Source organism: Hypanus sabinus, unplaced genomic scaffold (genome assembly GCF_030144855.1).
Source record: "Hypanus sabinus isolate sHypSab1 unplaced genomic scaffold, sHypSab1.hap1 scaffold_80, whole genome shotgun sequence".
NCBI classification, from domain to species: Eukaryota; Metazoa; Chordata; class Chondrichthyes; order Myliobatiformes; family Dasyatidae; genus Hypanus; species Hypanus sabinus.
The window spans coordinates 175,907-194,747 of NW_026781651.1; the positions used below are offsets into that span (position 1 = coordinate 175,907).

At 46.0% G+C, this 18,841-nt stretch overlaps 1 protein-coding gene and 1 pseudogene across 5 annotated transcripts; both read left to right on the forward strand.

The window, feature by feature from the left end:
• LOC132390183 (zinc finger protein 721-like) overlaps positions 1-18,841 on the forward strand; it is a 641,047-nt pseudogene that overhangs the window by 96,169 nt on the left and 526,037 nt on the right.
• LOC132390186 (NACHT, LRR and PYD domains-containing protein 3-like) lies at positions 1,505-14,632 on the forward strand. 5 transcript variants are annotated; one of them, XM_059962789.1, is made up of 9 exons: positions 1,505-1,526; positions 3,145-3,311; positions 8,365-8,457; positions 8,634-8,699; positions 10,509-12,451; positions 13,409-13,495; positions 13,639-13,809; positions 13,965-14,132; positions 14,297-14,632. In XM_059962789.1, the coding sequence occupies exons 5-9, from the start codon at positions 10,764-10,766 to the stop codon at positions 14,382-14,384; spliced, it is 2,202 nt and encodes a 733-aa protein (XP_059818772.1). In that variant the 5' UTR covers positions 1,505-1,526; positions 3,145-3,311; positions 8,365-8,457; positions 8,634-8,699; positions 10,509-10,763; the 3' UTR covers positions 14,385-14,632. The 5 variants fall into 5 exon arrangements, with proteins under 5 accessions (XP_059818772.1, XP_059818771.1, XP_059818770.1 ...); XM_059962788.1 differs by having other exon boundaries at positions 10,696-12,451; XM_059962787.1 differs by lacking the exons at positions 1,505-1,526; positions 3,145-3,311 and having other exon boundaries at positions 8,456-8,536; positions 10,696-12,451.

Below are 18,841 nucleotides of genomic sequence, written 5' to 3' on the forward strand. Positions count from 1 at the left end.
AATCCCCATTTCTGTCCTCCCCAGAAATAAATGCCGTTTACTTCTGTGGCTGCATGTACCATCTATAGAATTTTTTGTATTGAGGAAGACAAAATTCGTCACTGCTTCCACTTGCTTTCCATTTATCACCACGGAGTTAACAGGGCTGGTTGGTTTTGTTAATATTGAGCACGAAGCCAGCTTTCCACTTTCTTCTTTCACGTTCATTAGAAGCTTCCTCAGATCCTCCTCACTTTGAGCCATTAGAATATTATCACCTGCCTATCTGAAATTGTTAAAGTTTTGTCTGGTAAATTTGATGCCAACATCTCGTGTCCTCTAGACCGGCATTCATCATGATGTGTTCAGCATATAGATTAAATAAGCATGGTGACAGTGTGCAACCTGGTCATACTGCTTTCTCAAACTTGAACCAGTTTGTTGTTCCCTGCTCAGTTCTAACTGTTGCTTCTTGATCATTGTACAAGTTTCTCATAAGGCAGAGCCTTATGGTATTCCCATTTCTTTAAGGATTTGCCATAGTTTATTATGGTCCACACGGCTGAAGGCTTTAGAGTAGTCAATAAAACATTGATAAGTACTTTTCTGGAATTCTTGCGATTTATCCATTATCCAGCCTAGGTTAGCAATATGGACTCTGGTGCCTCTGCCTCTTCTAAAAGCAGCTTGTACATCTGGCTGTTCGTGTTACATATATTGTTGGAGTCGTGCCTGCGTGATCTTTAGCATTACCTTTCTCGGATGTGAAAATTGTCAGTAAGTTTTGGTAATTTGAACAATCCTTTACATTTCACTTCTTGGGTATTGAAATAAAAATGGATCTTAATCCAGCCTACAGGTCATTGTTATTTTTTGGATTCCCAGAGCTGATGGAAAATTGCATGCAACACGTTTACAGCACCATCTTTTAGAATTTTAAACAATTCAACTGGACTCCTGGCACATCCTGCAGCCTAATTATTGGCAATGTTTTCTATCGCCCAGTCGACTTCACTTTCCAGAACGTCCAGCTCTACATCGATGAGGGGGCCATTGCAGGTGTCTTCGCTGTTGGGTCTTTCTGCAATTCTTCTGTGTGTTTCTGCCAACTCCTTTTGATGTCCTTTGCTTCTGTGAGGTCCTTCCCTTCTTTGTCTTTTCCTATGCTCATTTTACATGAAATGTTCCTTTGATTTCTCTAATCTTGTGTAACAGATCTCTTGTTTTGTTTTATTTCCAATTCTGCTGGCTTCTTCAGCTTCAGTGCATCGCTCCTTTAAGTAAGTTTCCTTATTCTTCCTTGCTATCTTCTTGAACTTTGTGTTCAGTTGGAGGTCTTTGTTCCAATCTCCATTTGCTCCCTGTAATGTAGGAGGGTGAGCAGTGACGTTACGAACTTGTTTTAAATTATGAGGGACAGAGGAACTGACTCACTCCTTTATTTGTGTAATTCAGGTCATTGCCAGCAGGTGGGGCTTTCTTCCACCCGGACGGAAGACAAGAAGAAGACAATCAACCAACCTCAGTCAGAGTCAGAATGGACACAGGTATGTTCACTGGGCTCTTTGTCATTAAAATTCGGTCCTTATGGTACATGTGTAGTCAAATCATCAATAGTTCAGAGGGATAAACTTGGGCGATAAAGGAGCAGAGAGAAAGCATTATTCCAAATGGTAAAGCGTCCATGAGCACTGAACAATTCACCAGCTCCAGCACAGGGACCTAACGAGTCGAATCGCTCCCCTCACCACACAAATCTTCACCTGAGTGAAAGGAGAAGGAGCTCCTGAATAAGGTGGGAGTGGGTAACACTCAGACAGGAATACAACAGCGGGCAATGTAACAGTCGAGGGGACAAATAGAATTTCTGTCAGCATTTGGTATGCTCTGATGTGGGAAATGCCTCTGACAGCCAGTGAGAGGAACAGATGTTGTTTTCACTTTGGGAACGGCAATGGTGAATTCTCTCCCGATTTTTGGGTTGTTGAATAATGGAGGTGAGAGGAGTTTCCCAGTGTCTTGTTTTCTGTGGCCAATTTAAAGATCATTATATTGTGGGAGAACGGGCTGTGTGCAGAAGACAGTAAACAAGAGAAATTTTACACAGGGTATCTGGGGGTTGGTGGGGTGGGCTGCCGAAACAATGAAATGTCCTTGGCGAATAGGATTAAAGTAAAACAAAATGATAAGTGGAGCGGGCACCGCACAAAATGCTGCAGTTACTCAGCAGGTCAGGGAGCATCTGTAGAGAGAAGTTAACTATCGACATTTCGGGTTGAGGAATCTTACAGAATTTGTAAATTGATTTCAAAGTTGTCTTGGGCACATAAAATGGAGTCTGGATTGGAGGAGCGGTGTTCTGGCTGAAGGTGTGTGACCAGAAGTGTCCACAAGGATCACTGCTTCACCATGTGTCGTGTGTGATGTAAATAAATTAATAATACACTATGTGTTGCTGAAAATGATATACTGGGTGGACTGATTCGTTGACTTACAGACTTGGCGGAGTTGCGTAAATTTGGGACTGTTGTCAGAGTGTTCAGCATCCAATCATAAATATGAACAGAGTCAACAAGTACAGTTAATTCAGGCAAATGTGAGAGGTTGCACTTGTGAGAGGTCAAGGTCGCGAGCGATGTTCACAGTGAGTGCTGGGACCATTAGTAAGATTGATGTATGATCGAGCCTTGTGATGGATATGCATAGCTATCTGAAAGTGGAAACACAATTGGTAGGGTTCTAACGATGAGCTGAGGTGTTTGTTAAAGTTGGGCTGTAACTTGATGAACGTTAGTTAAGAGACGATTTCGATGCTGTGCAAAAATCTGGTAACCACATCACGAGAATGTTGTGAAGAGTCTGGAGAGGGTGCAGATGAGTTTCACCACAAATCCCAGAGGGAATAGGTTTAAGATTAGAGGGTAAAGTTTAAAGGGGATTTAAGATGCATATTTTCCACAGAGAGTGATCGATGTCTGGAATGAGCTGCCGAGGGAGGGACTGGAAACAGATACTCAGCAGCATCTGAGAGGCTTTTGAACTCATGAGTAGGCCGGGAACGGAGGGATATTGATCATGTTCCTGAAGATGGGATTGGTTTAAATTGGCATCGTGTCTGCATCCGCATAGTACATCTACAATTTTATCTTCTATGAATGACTACAGATCTGAACTCCGCAATCTCCGCCTTCCTGTCAAATTGTGAGGATCACCACCTGCTACGGTTGACGCGATTCTACATGGAGCGATTGGAGCAGGCGATTGAGGAGGGTGTGGAGGGAGTCAGCTTCATGTTAATGGGCGAGGATCACCTCACCGGGCTAGAGTATCATGTAAGTGGTTGGAACATAGGCTGAGTGTAGCTTCTACAGAATCTATCAATGACCGACAGAACCGGTGTAACGGCGCCTCTGGGCTGTGAAAATCCTGTAATGCTTGTGGTCAAAATGAAGAAAAGAGTTTTCGTTTGCAGAAACTCTGAAACTTTATTAACCAATATAGGCCTCTGTCCATTTTTCAACACATTCACTTTTAGACAGGTTAGGATACAGACAATGATTGAGAGGTGAATTTAGTGACGTTCAGTTGCCGGACATTGCAAGTGGACAGAGAACCACTTTACACCACTCAGTCTGACATTACATCATGTTCCCAACACTCGAACTTAATGGCCATTCACCCGACTATTTTAATTACCCCCGGGTTTTCCCACTAATCAAATATATAGTGACTATTTCTCAGCTCATTTCTCCAGTCTACCTTCAACCGCATCGTCAATTGCACAGGCAGTACTGAATATCGTCTCACTTTTCAACTACTAACCCTAATTCATTTGATCAAATCTCCCAACATGCCTCACGGTTCAGTTACATTCTGTTCCTTGTGACTGTTCCATTTGGAGTTTGTAATTATCACAGCATATACTGTTAACACTGGGAACTGCAAAATCTTACAATTGAAAGTAGTCCAAGCATCTGCAGTTAACTCGGAATTACCAAGAAACTCCTTTCAAATGGTCCTCGTGTTACTGGGACACATTCACCTATTGCTCACCAGATTGAATTTTAGTGAAGAGCCAAACATGATCCCTAGCACTAATATTCCACACGAGACAGCTGACAATTTTAATCCAAACTTCCTTCTCTGCATTACCACCATTTGACTTTGGTCTCTCTGACACGCAGAAAAGGACTGCAATTGCTGTCTGCTCCTCTCTGCCAGTTCTCTGCTGCGGTTCGCCGGGGATTACCACAGGGAATATCAACAGTGACCCTGTCATAGCTTGACTTAGCCATAGTCATTGAACTCTACAGTACAGCAACAGGCTCTTCGGCCCATCAGCTCCACATTATACGCCTAGTCACATTGATCTGCACACCGACTAGAGACATCCATACCCGTCTCATTCATGTACTTAACCAAATAATTTTAAATGTTCAAATTGAATGCACGTATTGAATGCACAGCTCGTTCCATACTTTCACCAGCCTCTGAGTGAAGATTTTCTCCCTCAAATTTTCTTTCATCTTTCACCCTTAATCCAAGACCTCCAATTCCGGTCTCACCTAACATCACTAATACATGCCTGTTCGCATCTACAGTCATTATACCATTTATGCACTTTTATTCCTCTATCACATCTCTCCTGGTTCTCCTGCACTCTAAGACAGACCTAACCTATTCACACTTCCCCTATATCTCAGGCCCTCAAGTCCTGACAAACCTTTATATAACTTTTTCTGCACTTGTTCAATCTTATTGATATCATTCCGAGCGGTTGGTGCACACATTGCTCCCAATTAGCCCCTGTAACATCAATTCCGACAGACTATCTCAACTTCTGTATATAATATTTTGATTTATGAATGCCCATATCCTAAAGGTTTTACCAGGACATCTACGCCTGACGCTTTTAAGCAATTTTTGATCTGTATTCCCTGAAATCTTGGTTTTACCGCACTGCTCAATGCTCTACCACTCAATGCCTTAGTGCTATCGTGGTTTGTCCTCAAATAGTGCAAAACCACACACTTGTCTTGATTAAATTCTATCTGTTGATCTCCATTCTACGTTTTTCCAGCTTTTCCAAGTCCAGCTACAAGCTCTGTTAAACTTCCTCGCTGTTACTACATTGATGTCATTCACAGATTTACTGACCCAGTTTATCACATGTCATCCAGACCGTTTAGATATGTGACATAAAACACCAGACCCAGTACCGATCCCTGAAGGACACCACCTGTCATAGACCTCCAGTCAGAGAAGCAAACCTCTACTACCTCTCTTAGCTTCTCTCATGAATACAATATCTAAACCAACTTACTACCGTGTCATGAATGCCAAGCGACTTAATCTTATTGACTAGGTTCCCATGAGGGACTTGTCAATCGCCTTGCTGAAGTCCATGTTGACAACATCCACACACTTGCTTCATTACTCGCTTGCTAACTTCCCCGAGAAACCATAAGATTGGTTATACAGGATTGACCATGCGAAAATTAGTGTTGAATCCTAGTGAATCCTTCTCCATCCAAGTACTCATATTCAGTTCCTTAGAATACCTGCCAATAAATATACCACCACTTGTGTTAGGCTCACCAGCCTATAATTCCCTGGCTTATTCTTGCATCCTTTTCAAACAGCGGAACAACATTGTTACCCTCCAATACTGCTGCACCTAGCATTTTAAATATCTTTACTAGAACTCCTGCAATCTCTGCACTAGCCTCAGACAAGGTACGAAGGAAAACCCTGGGGATTTATCCACACTATTCTGCATTAGTCAGCAAACACCTCCTCTTCTGTAATCTGTACAGAGTCCACGAACTCACCGCTGTTTCTCCTCAATCTAAAGACTCTGAATGTCTCTCAAGTAAATGTAAATGCAAAAACATCTATTTAAAATCTCCCCCACCTTTTCCAGCTTCATGCATAAAGGCCCACTCTGAACTTCAAGAGGACAAATTTAGTCCGTTGGTATATTTTTGTTCAAAACATATTTGATTTTTGAATTTATACCTGGGATAAATCAGGCCCTCCTGATTTCCTCCTTTAGTAGCTCTTGCATTTCTTGTACTCATCAAGTACCTCATTTGATTCTTCAAGCCTTTACTTGCGATGCGCTCAGGGCCGTGATATCACAAAAAAAAAACAAAAAAAAAAAAAACATCGGAACGTACAAACTCTTCTCTTGTGGTCATTTATGGATTAAAAATCTGTACTCTCAAAATATCAGTTTTGAAGGCCTCTCACTTATCAAGCACATCTGTACCACTAAACAACCTGTCCTAATCTGCTTTCGTCAGATCTTTTCCGGTACCATTAAAATTTGCCTTTCTCCAATTTAGGATCTTAACCTGAGGACAAGACCCAATCCTTTCCACAATGATCTTTAACCTAATGACATTATGATAACCAGATCCAAAGCGTTCCCCTGAACACACCTCTGTCGCTTGCCCTGTCTTGTACCTTGATCGGAATTCCAGAATGTGCTCTGTCCAGTTGTCACATGAATATATTGATTACAGAAACTCCCTGGACACATTTGACCTACACTATCCCATCCAGCGCTTTAACACGGAGTACAAGTCAATAAATGAAAACACAGTATCTTCTGTTTTTTTGTTTCTGTGATCTCCCTGCACATTTGTTCTTGTAAATCCCGTTGACTATTGGGTGCTTTATAATATAATCCCACTATGTGGTCATACCTTTCTTAGTCCGTAGTTTCACCAATGCAGTCTCATTGGACCGGCTATCCAGTTTGTCCTGTCTGAGCAATGCAGGGACATTTTCTCTGACTGGTTATGCCAGCCCTCCATCTGTAATCCCTCTCGCTCTATCGAATCATGTCTAACCCAAAGGAACCCTGGAATGCTGAGCTGCCAGTCCTGAACCTCCTCCAACGAAATCACGCTAAAGGTTACAATGCTGTCATTCAATGAGCTGATCCATGCGCTAGGTTGATCTGTCTTTCCTACAATACACCTTGCATTGAAATAATACGCATTTTGGAGAAAAGATGCTTATCCTTTAGTTTCCTGACTTTGCATGTCGGCTTAACAACATCTTTCCCACTCAACCACTCCACTATCCACGTTGGTTCTTCATCCCCCTGCAACTCAAGTTTAACACCTCCCCCCTCCCCATGTAACTCTAACAACCCTTCCCGCAAGGGTATCAGTTCTCCTCCAGTTCAGGTGCAAAACGATCAGGTGTCTCTAAGCCCCAACTTCCTTGGAAGAGAGCCCATACATCCAAGCATCTGAAGCACTCCGTCATGCACCATTTCATCAGCTACACGTTAGACTGTACACCGTCCTATTTCAGGCCTCATTCGCACGTTTTATGGGTAGCAATCCTGAGAACGCGGCCATGGAGTTCCTGCCCGTCAGCCTAGCATCTAACTCCATGAGCTAACTTTGCAGGACCTCATCACACTTCACTAGTACATCAGTGGTACCAACGTGGCCTACGACCTCTGGCTGCTCACCGTGCCCTTAAGAAAGTTTCAGAGTCGAAGCGAGGACTCCCTGACCTTCGCAACACACCATACAGAAATCTTGTACTCGTTAATAGAATCTCCTGTCTGTTCTTCTAACCCTTGAGTTCCCCTGTCAGTGCAGTTCACTATTCTCACCCTTACTGTGTCACAAAACGAAACTCAATGCCAGAGACATAATCGCCATGGCATTCCTCGGTCATACCCCGCAACTGTAAGCCGTATACCTGTTATAGTGGGGTTTCCTGAAGTGGCTGCCTGTCCTCTTTTCCCCTCCTGTGTCCTGGCCTTGGTAACAGCTCCCTCCCTTTATCGACTGCCAGCCGACCTCGCAGCTTTTTGAAATAACGTGGGTTCATCCAGCTCCAATTCCTGAACACAGTCTGTAAGAAGCTGCAGGTGGATGCAACTATATGGTTATATGGTTAATTCCTGAAGGTGTAGTTATCGGGGACATTGGAGGTTTCCCTGCCTTGCCACACCCTGTATGAAGAACATTCCACTATCCTGCCTGGTATTCTCACTGTTCTAACTGTGAAAAGGAATCGAAAATACTATAGAAAATCTATAGTATCTAAAGCCTCTGCCTCTCCTCACTGAAACCTCTCTGACACAAAGTCTCAACTCCACGCTCTATCTCTCAATCACTCACATTACGTCTGCTCCGCCTAAGCTTTGCCAAGTGGATAAGTACCCCGCAATCTGTGGCGCGGAATGTCCCGAACGACCCCCTCGCTTTTCTTTTTAAATCTTTACCCCGCTTTGAACACTTCAATGTCTGTTAGTGATCTGTGGAGAGCAGAATATGCTGGGTCAGTCTGTGATCAGGGTAGATTTGAACCCATCCCTCCGCTCCTCAATATATTTCCCATTGTTCATTACAGAGCGTGACTGAGCTCGCCGAGAAGGGGAACCGAGCAGACGCTTCCAAACTCCTCCTGGATCTGGTGATGGAGAAGGGCTCCGGGGCCCGGAAGGTGATGTGGGAATCCTTTGTGAAATTACATCATCATTTACCGTAGCTGAGCAGAATATTGAATGAAATACGGGAACGTGGTACGGTGAACAATACACTGTGTATTACAATATAGATGCTGATGAATTTATAGTATTACACAGAACAGACTTCATGCAGGTTAATCTGTTTGAACAGGTGACGGCCAGGTCGCCTACATGGACACTGAGCGGGGTTTATCTGAAGTGCCCAAGCATCTGAAAGGTAAGTGATGGAACGGACATGTCAATGTTTTTAATTCACGCTGGAAGTCTGACTACAGTCTTATAAAGTCTCAGCATTATCTCCTTGCTATTACCTTCGTTTACCCTTGAAATATATGACAACGTTACATTTGCCTTTTTTGCTGCAGACTCGGACCGTAAATTAACCTCTTTGGAAGCTTGCTAATCCCTCTGTAACTTTGATGTTTCGACCTTCTTCCCATTTAGATAATGGTCCGCACTATTGTTCTTTTTACCAAAATGTATTATTGGACATTTCCAAAAACAGTATTCCATCTGCAATCTTTATGCCCATTCTTCCAATTTGTCTACGCCCTGCTGCAATCGCCTAGCTTCCTCAGCACTACCTACTCCTGCACCTATCTTTCTATCATTCGCAAACTTTGCCACAAAGCTATAAATTTCATCATCTAATGCATTGACTAACAATGTGAAAAGCAGCGGTCGCAATAATGACTCCTGCAGAACACCGCTAGTCACTGGCAGCCAACCAGAAAAGGCCACTTTTATTCACACTTGCTGTCTCTATCATTCCATATCTCGTCAGTCATTCCGATATCCGTGCCAGTTACTTTTCTATCTTGCCAACGTCATTTTCCAGTGGTCCAATATGAACTCTTTCCTCCATTTTACTCTTTATATAACTGAAAACAAAGTTTGTTATCCTGTTTTATATTATGGTCTTGATTGCCCTCATATTTCATGTTTTCCCTTCTTACAGCTTTCTTAGTGGCCTGGTGTTGGATTTTAAAAGTTTTCCATTCTTCCAACTTTCCACTCACATTTGCTACCTTATATGCCATTTCTGTAATGCGTTTTATTACATTGCGATACTGGTACATGTATGTTATATTTCTCCCTCTCAAATTGCAATTTGAATCCAATCATTTTATGATCATTGCCTCCTAAGGTTCCTTTGCATTAAGCTCCCAGTTAAGATCTGGGTTATTACACAACACCCAGTCTAATATAGACTTTCCCCGAGTAGTCTCAAGCACAAGCTGCTCTACAAAGTTATCTCGTGGGAATTCAATAAATTACCTCTCATGCGATCCGACACCTTAAGTATGCTTGATTTTCCTACTTCCCTTGCATATTGAAGTGCCCAATTACACCTGTGGCATGATCCTTATTACATGCCTTTTGAAGCTACCTTTGCAATCTCATCTCAACATTTTGGCTACTATGTGGAAGCTTATATATGATTCCCACAGTTTTTTTACCCTTGCAATTTCTTATCTCCACCCACAAAGATTCAACATTCGCTGACGCCATGTTACCTCTTTTTAAAGATGCAATTACATCTTCCACCAGCAGAGCCACACTACCACCTATGTCGTCCTGCCTGCCCTTTTGACACAAAGTATATTCTTTGACGTTAAGCTCCCAACTATGGCTTTCTTTCAACCACGACTCTGTGATGCCCACAACACCAAGAGTTCTTCCACTTTATTCTGAATGCTACGAGCATTTAAATACCCCCCTGCCATATTAGTTTAAAACACTCCCAACAGCTCCAGTAAATCTTACCGCAGGAATATTGGCCCCCCTCGGATCCAAGTACAACATGTCTCTTTTGTACAGGTCCCACCTGCCCCAGAATTGGTCTCAGTTATCCTAGAAATCTGAGTCACTGCCCCATGACCCAATTCTTCAGCCACGCATTTACTGCCACTTCATTCTATTCCTATCTTTACTATCGTGTGAAACAGGCAAGAATTCTGAGACAAGCACATTTGAGTTCTAGCTTCTCAGCTTAATTCGTATCTCCCTATTTTCTGTCTTCCAGACTTCCTCCCTTTTTTTTTCTCCCAATGTCATATGTACCAATTTGTGAAAAGACATCTGGCTGCTCAACATATTGTCTGTCCAGAGGCATTTCGGACCCTGGCACCAAAGTACCAACTTTTTTTTTATTCGGGAAAATACGTTGAATGTCTATGTTCATCAGACAACCTATTTCTCTCCGTCCTAAGATGTTCGAAGGAAACACAAGGAGACTCTGCGGGCACAAACTGAAACACTGAGAGTGAACACGATCCTGATGAGGGAGAAGGTGAAGGTTTTCCAGCTGGTTGATCGATACGTTGAGCTCACGGTCATTTCTACTGTTCGAGATCGGAGACTGGTGGAACATGAGCTGTTAGCAAGAGGCAGAGCCCACGAAGAATTGAGAGAGAAACATCTCCACAGAGAGCTGGAAAAAATCCGGATACATCAGTTATTCAAGAGGAGTTTTCTTAAACAATTTAAAAGACCTAACATGGAAAAAAAATCTGGGATGTCCACAGCGGTGGCCGGCGTTCCAGGGATCGGAAAAACAACAATGGTACAAAAGATTGTTTATGACTGGGCCACAGGGAAAATATATCAACAATTCCAGTTTGTCTTCAGTTTCAAATTCCGCGATTTAAACACCATTAACTGCAGAATAAACATGAAGGAACTGATTCTGGATCAGTATCCTTACTTTGGGAATATTCTGAGAGAGGTCTGGAAGAACCCAGAGGGATTGCTGTTTATATTTGATGGTTTGGATGAATTCAATGACAGAATTGATTTTGCTGACAGCCGGAGAAACACAGAACCTCAGCCCACATGCACAGATCCTGAATTCAAGTGCAAAGTGTCTGACATTGTGTACAGTTTAATCCAGGGCAAGCTGCTCCCAGGGTGTTCAGTGCTGGTGACCACCCGCCCCACTGCGTTACATTTATTGGAAAAGGCTGAGATCAGTGTCTGGGCTGAAATCCTGGGATTTTCTGGTGAGGAACGGAAAAAATATTTCATCAGGCATTTTGAAGATAAAATGGTGGCGGCAGCTGTTGTCAAACATGTGAAGGAGAACGAGATCCTGTACACCATGAGCTACAACCCCTCCTACTGCTGGATCCTCGCTCTGGCACTGGGCCCCTTCTTCACACAAAGAGACAGGGACCCCCAGCAAGTTCCCAAGACTATCACCCAACTGTACTCCTACTATATTTACAACATCCTGAAAAACCACGGCCGTGAGATTGAGAACCCCCGTGATGTGTTACTCAGGGTTGGTCAGTTGGCCTTCAGAGGAGTGTCCGGAAGGAAAATTGTGTTTACAGATGTAGATTTGATCAAGTACAATCTGCAGCCTTCCCAGTTCCTGTCCGGGTTCCTGATGGAGCTTTTGGAGAGACAGGATTCTTCCCGGAGCGTGGTGTACACATTCCCACACCTCACCATCCAAGAGTTTGTAGCTTCAGTCGCACAATTCCTGAATCCACATCCCGGGGATATCCTGAAATTCCTCACTGAAGCCCACAACACAACAGATGGGCGATTTGAGGTATTCCTCCGATTTCTTGCTGGTCTCACCTCCCCAATGACAACTCGGGGCCTGGAGGAGTTTCTGGGTCCATTTCCCAATGAAACAACCTGCCGGGTGATTGACTGGGTGAAGGAGGAGGTTAAACGTCAGATTGGAAACACATGGAGTGAAGCTGGTAAAAGGAGCTTTCTGAACACATTGCACTACCTGTTTGAGTCTCAGAATAGTGGACTGGCTCAGGCCGCACTGGGATCTGTGGAAACACTTTCATTCAGTGGAATGACACTGACCCCGATTGACTGTGCAGTCCTGTCTCATGTCATCAGACTCTGTGATACAATAAAACACCTCGACCTTGAGAACTGCCTCATTCATTGCGAAGGAATCCAGCGGCTGGGACCCGGGCTGCACAAGTGCCAGGAGTTGAGGTAACTTGATTTATCTCTCACTCTGAACTGTGAAACTGTTCCATTGTGTTGTTTCAATGTAAAGAAACTGGGATAAAACTGTAATAAATCAGATTGTGAAGAATTCTGACAAATGCCTAGTGAACAGTGGCCATTGGTTTAACTGTATTAAATCAAAGGACTGGCTGCCTGTGTTTCCCGCTGCCTGTGACACGTCCATTGACAATGTTCCTTCTCACTGTTACTGACACCCAGACCGACACTGATTGCAACAGGTGGGTCAGAGATTCACACAACCTTCCCAGTGAGGGACAAGAGACCGTCAGCAGACCGTCCCAGGGAGAAGGAAAGAAATGCCATTGTGAGATTGCACTCCCCTGCCAATCCCCGTGTGCGACTATCACCATCAGTCCACCTGTGCGACTGTGCTCACCACCAGATACCCAGTCCCCAATGCGTGCATCCCCTCTCCCGATTGTGGGCCTCCGTTCAGACTCAACCCTCCTGTGCAATCAATTTCTGCATCGTCCCATCTTGTGGGATTATATTTTCCCATCAGCATCCTCCTCCTCATCCCCCTTCGTCCTGCTGATTCTGTCTTCCCAGCTCTTCTATGGAGCTGGGAATTCAGAGATGGAGTCTCTTCTATCGACTCCCATCGACATATCCTCATTCACGAATCTTCCTCACTATGGCACTTCCTCCCACACTTCAACCCTAACACATCAGGAACAGTTTTCTAACCATCGGGAAATTGGACAGAATATGTTGAGTTTACAGGGTCACACCGGCACACTAAATTATTGACATTCGGTGAATACCCTGGAGCTGGGCAGTGAGGGACATTGACAGTGATGTGAACTCCGATCAGTGATTTACTGAAGGGTTTAATGTTTCCTGAAATATCCGAGTGAGAGAAATTCCCCCAAACCCACGGTTTGAATCACTTTCTTCATCAACTTGTTTATTTTTGTTTAGCCTTGGTTGGAATAAACTGGGAGATTCAGAAGTGAAACTGGTGTCTGCAGCTCTGAGGAACACAGAGTGTAAAATACAGAAACTGAGGTAAGTACAGACTGTGGGAGGGTGTCTGACACTGAACATTAATGTGATCAGTAATTGTGTTACTGATAAACACTGGGGATTTGTACCGTCTGCTGTCTCTCTGTGTCCTTCACCCTCACTCTCTCTCTCTCTCTCATCTCCAGGTTGGGGGGTGTCAGTCTCACAGATTCTGGAGCCGAGGATCTCGCCTCCGCTCTCAGTACAAACCCATCACTGACGGAGCTGAACCTGAGTGATAATAAACTCGGAGATTCAGGAGTGAAACTGGTGTCTGCGGCTCTGAGGAACCCGGAGTGTAAAATACAGAAACTGAGGTTAGTACCAGACTGTGGGAGATTGTGTTTACAGTCACTGGGTGTCTGACACTGAACATTAATGTGATCAGTAATTGTGTTACTGATAAACACTGGGGATTTGTACCGTCTCCTGTCTCTCTGTGTCCTTCACCCTCACTCTCTCTCTTCTCCAGGCTGAGTCGTGTCGGTCTCACAGATTCTGGTGCCGAGGATCTCATCTCTGCTCTCAGTACAAAACCATCACTGAGGGAGTTGAGCCTGGGATGGAACTCGCTCACAGACCGATGGGTCCCTGCCCTCCGCCGCTTCATACTGACCCTCCCGAGTCTGCAGCGGATAGAGTGAGTGTTTGTGTTAACATTCAATCTGATAAAATGTCAGCGGATCCGTGGATTTCCTGGTGATATTTGTCTGTGAGTGCTATTGAAACAATAACCCCGGTCCCCTGTTACTGACACTGTTGTGAAAACTGTTTATTTCATCTTTATTCCTCCATCTGTTTCAGGTTGCTGGGGAATCAGTTTGGAGAGAAAGGGAGGAACGAACTGAGAGCTCTGCAGGAACCCAGACCTGGATTGACCGTGCATCTGTGAACATCAGAATGTGTTAACATCACAGGGTCAGACACAGGGTGAAGCTCCTTCCACACCGTCCCATCACACATTCCCGGGGTCAAGCACAGTGTGAAACAACCTCACACCATCCTGTCACATACTCCCGGGGACAGACTCAGAGTGAAACTCCCTCCACACCGTCCCATCACATACTCCTGGGGATAGACACGGAAGAGGATGGGAGTGGGCAGAAACGGGCAGGGGGATACAAATGGGAATCACAACCATAGCAGTTAACAATCAAATTTGAGTTCTGGGCTCGAGAAGTAGCCCAGGATGAAATCAAAGTTGAGGATAATTTTGGAGAAAGGGACTCCACCCCTTCCCCTCATCTCCCACGGTCCGCAGTCCTCACAGGACGCCGTCCGTTCCCGTCCACTCACACGGACCGTGATCCCAAATAAATTTCACTCTTTCTCATTCATTGTCACTATCGACACTCCCAATGAGACCACCCCTTCCCATTCACTCCACTCATCCGCATTCCTAATGGGACGCATCCCTACTCATTCGCTTGCGTCGTCCATACTTCCAATGGGCCCCGTCCCTTCTCATTCAGTCCCACTGTTTGCCTGCCTGTGGGCTTCGCCCCTTCCAATTTACTCCCCACTGTCTGATCACTCCCATTCAGTCCTGTCGTCCGATCTCCCAGTGGGATCTGGCCCTTCCCATTCACCCCCACTATCTGCCTCCCAGTGGGACTCCATTCAGATTATTTCCAACGGGAATGGGATTATGGAAATTGGCGAGAACGCCAGAATTCAGTATTTGACCGAACTGGGTGCGGAGTTTACAAAATTTGACATTTATTACTTACACGGAACGTCGAGGGTGCTGTGGATGTTGACGGCTTTGTTACACTGACAATGCTCATCTCGTGGCGGAGTCGGCGGATAGGATCGGACTGAAGGACCTTTGGCACGTCTTCCTGAAGATGGCGGGGTTGGTGGAGCATGTGAGAGAGGTTTATGGTTTCCGTGTCCCAAGGCCGGGTGATTCATCGCGCCCGGTTCCCGGTGTCCACATAGCACACAGGAAGTTATACTTGGCACGGTCCCCGCTCTTCATAACGTGGCTGGGAATTTTGCCAGGCACAGTTCCCGATCTCTGTCTCCACACTGAGAGATTTACCGCACACGGTGTCGTGTCTCTGTATCGACACCGGGAATATTACCGCACACGTTTCCTGGTGTCTGTATCCTCCTCTCTCCACGACACTCGGAGTGATGACGCACAGGATCCGGAGATGAGGAAATCGGATCGGTCTCTATTGTTTGCGATATATTTATTATTTGTGATAAACAGTCTGCGCAATCGAGTGGAGGGTGGTCGAGAGTGTCTGTCCTGCGAGGGGCTCCTGATTGAAAATGGTGAATAGGGAGGGAACGACAGAAGGATTTAGAATGTTCACTAGACAGGGAGTGAAAGGTTGACTGAAAATGGTCTCCGGGGAGAAAGTGATCGGCTGAGTGACAATGGGCGCCAGGGAGGGGGCGATGGGCGGAATTAAGATGGCCGTGGTCACCACGTTTCTCAGGGCTGTCAGGGAGGGAGTTATACACTGACAAGAGAATGGGAGTGACAGGCAGAGTTCAAATGACCGACAGGGTGGGGACTGAAAATTATCACCGGGGGTGATACCGGAAGGAGACAGCGGGAGTTATGTGCTGATTAAAAATAGGTTTCTGGATTAAAGCCAGAATATAAAACTATCACCCGGGGAGATTGACGCGCACGTTGAAAATCGTCACCAGGGAGGAAGGGAGGGCTGCACTGTGAGAAAATGGACGCCAGAAGGTGACAGGTCAGAGAGAGTGGCTGCCCGACCTGAAATAGTCCTAGATTCCTTTGCTATAATGGCCTGCAGGGAGAGAGTGATGGACAGAATTCAAATGGCCAACATTGCTTAATTTACATTTGTCATGATGAAATCAATAAACCGCTGTAACTTCCTGTCCTGGTGTCGGACTCGAGTTTTATTTGAGGTTTCTGCTGCCCCCCGCACCCTGTGGACTGCAACAGTGGGTCGGAGCTCCTCACACTGACACAGTAGCGTCTCAGCTCCAGGCTGAGGGAGGTCGGACTGCCGGAGTCTGGGTGCCCAGGATCTCATCTCCACCCAACCCCCTTCCTGGCTAACTGTCCCCCTCCCGCCCCCCGCAGACAGTTACATCGACTGATATATCAGACGTAAGTCTACTGAGGTTCCTAGTATGAGAGGGATGGTGGATGGAAGACCGGCGTTAGCACGGGATGAATCTCCCTCCACAGCATCCCATCACACACTCCCGGGGTCAGACACAGAGTGAAGCTCCCTCCACACCGACCCATCACACACTCCCGGGGTCAGACACAGAGTGAAGCTCCCTCCACACCGACCCATCACACACTCCCGGGGTCAGACACAGAGTGAAGCTCCCTCCACACCGACCCATCACACACTCCCGGGGTCAGACACAGAGTGATGCTCCCTCCACACTGTCCCATCACACACACCCGGGGTCAGACACAGAGTGATGCTCCCTCCACACTGTCCCATCACACACACCCGGGGTCAGACACGGGGAAAATAAAAACGCCTCTGTAGTGTATCAACTGAGTGGAGACTCACATTGTGTTCACCTTGGAACCGGGAACCACACGGACACACACACACACATGCACACACACACACACACACACACACACACGATGAATATATGTAGAAGTGGTCACAGAGACGGGGAGGGATGCAGTTTGCACAGACCAGGAGAGGGTGGGAGGTGGCACAAACAGGCAGGGGAGTACAGACGGGAATCATAACCATAGCACTTAACAATCACATTTGACTTGTAGGGTTGAAAAGTAGCCCAGGATGAAATCTAAGTTGTGGATAATTTTTCAAAGCGGGACTCCACCACTTCGGGTCCTCTCCCACGGTCCGCACTCTTCACAGGACCTCGTCCCTTCCCGTCCACTCACACGGACAGCGATCCCAATCAAATGCCAATCTTTCCCATTCATTCTCACCATCCGTACTCCCAATGACACCACCCTTTCCCACTCACTCCACCCATCCGCATTCCTAACGAGACGCACCCCTACCCATTCGCTTGTATTGCCAAACTTCCATTGGGCCCAACCCCTTCCTCTTCACTCCCACTGAGCCCCGTCCCTTCCCATTTACTGGCACCGTCTGCACCGCTTCCCATTCACTCCTGTCGTCCGGAGTCTCCCAGTGGGATCTGGCCCTTCCCATTCACTCCCACCATCGGCCTCCCAATAGGATCCTTTCTGATTATTTCCAACGGGAATGTGATCCTGTTAGTTAGCGGGATGCTTGAATTCTGTACGTGACAGAACTCGGAGCGGCTTTTATGGAATTTGACGAGAACGCCGATGGTTTATCAGTTACACGGACAGTCAAGGGTGGTGTGGATGTTGACGACTTTGTTACACTGATGATGCTCATCTCCTGGCGGAGACGGTGGATACGATCGGACTGAAGAACCTTCGGCACGTCTTCCTGAAGATGGCGGGAGTGGGATGCGTGTGGGAGAGGTTTACCCTTTCCGTGTCCCCACGCCGGGAGATTCATTGCGCCCGGTTCCCGGTGTCCACATAACAGACCGGAAGTTATACAGGGCACGGTTCCTGGTCTCCATGTCCCAAACAGGGAATTTTGCCAGGTACGGTTCACGATCTCTGTCTCCACACCGAGAGTTTTTACCGCGCACGGTGTCGGGTCTCTGTATCGACACCGGCAATATTACCGCACACGTTTCCTGGTGTCTGTATCCTAATCTCTCCACGACACTTGGAGTGATGACGCACAGGATCCGGAGATGAGGATGTCGGATCGGCCTCTATTGTTTGCGATATATTTATTATTTGTGATAAACAGTCTGCGCAATCGAGTGAGGGTGGTCGAGAGTGTCTGTCCTGCGAGGGGCTCCTGATGGAAAATGGTGACATGGGAAGGAGCGACAGAAGGATTTAGAATGGTCACTGGGGAGGGAGTGAAAGGTTGACTGAAAATGGTCTCGGGGGAGAAAGTGATGGGCTGAGTGACAATGGGCGCCATGGAGGGGGCGATGGGAGGAATTAAGATGGCCGTTGTCACCTTGTTTCTTGTGACCGGCAGGGAGAGAGTGATACACCGACAAGAGAGTGGGAGTGACAGGCGGAGTTAAAATGACTAACAGAGTGGGGATTGTGCACCGACTGAAAATTATCACGGGGGGGGGCGGGGAAAGTTGTGTGCTGATTAAATATTGGATTCTGGATTAAAACCAGAATATAAAATTAATACCAGGGAGAGAGTGACGCCCCAATATAGCATTGTCAATAGGGAGGGAGTGAGGCGCGCTTTGAAAATGGTTTCCACGGAGGGAGGGAGGGAGGGAGGGAGGGATGTACCGAGAGAAAATGGACGCCACAAGGTGACAAGTCAGAGA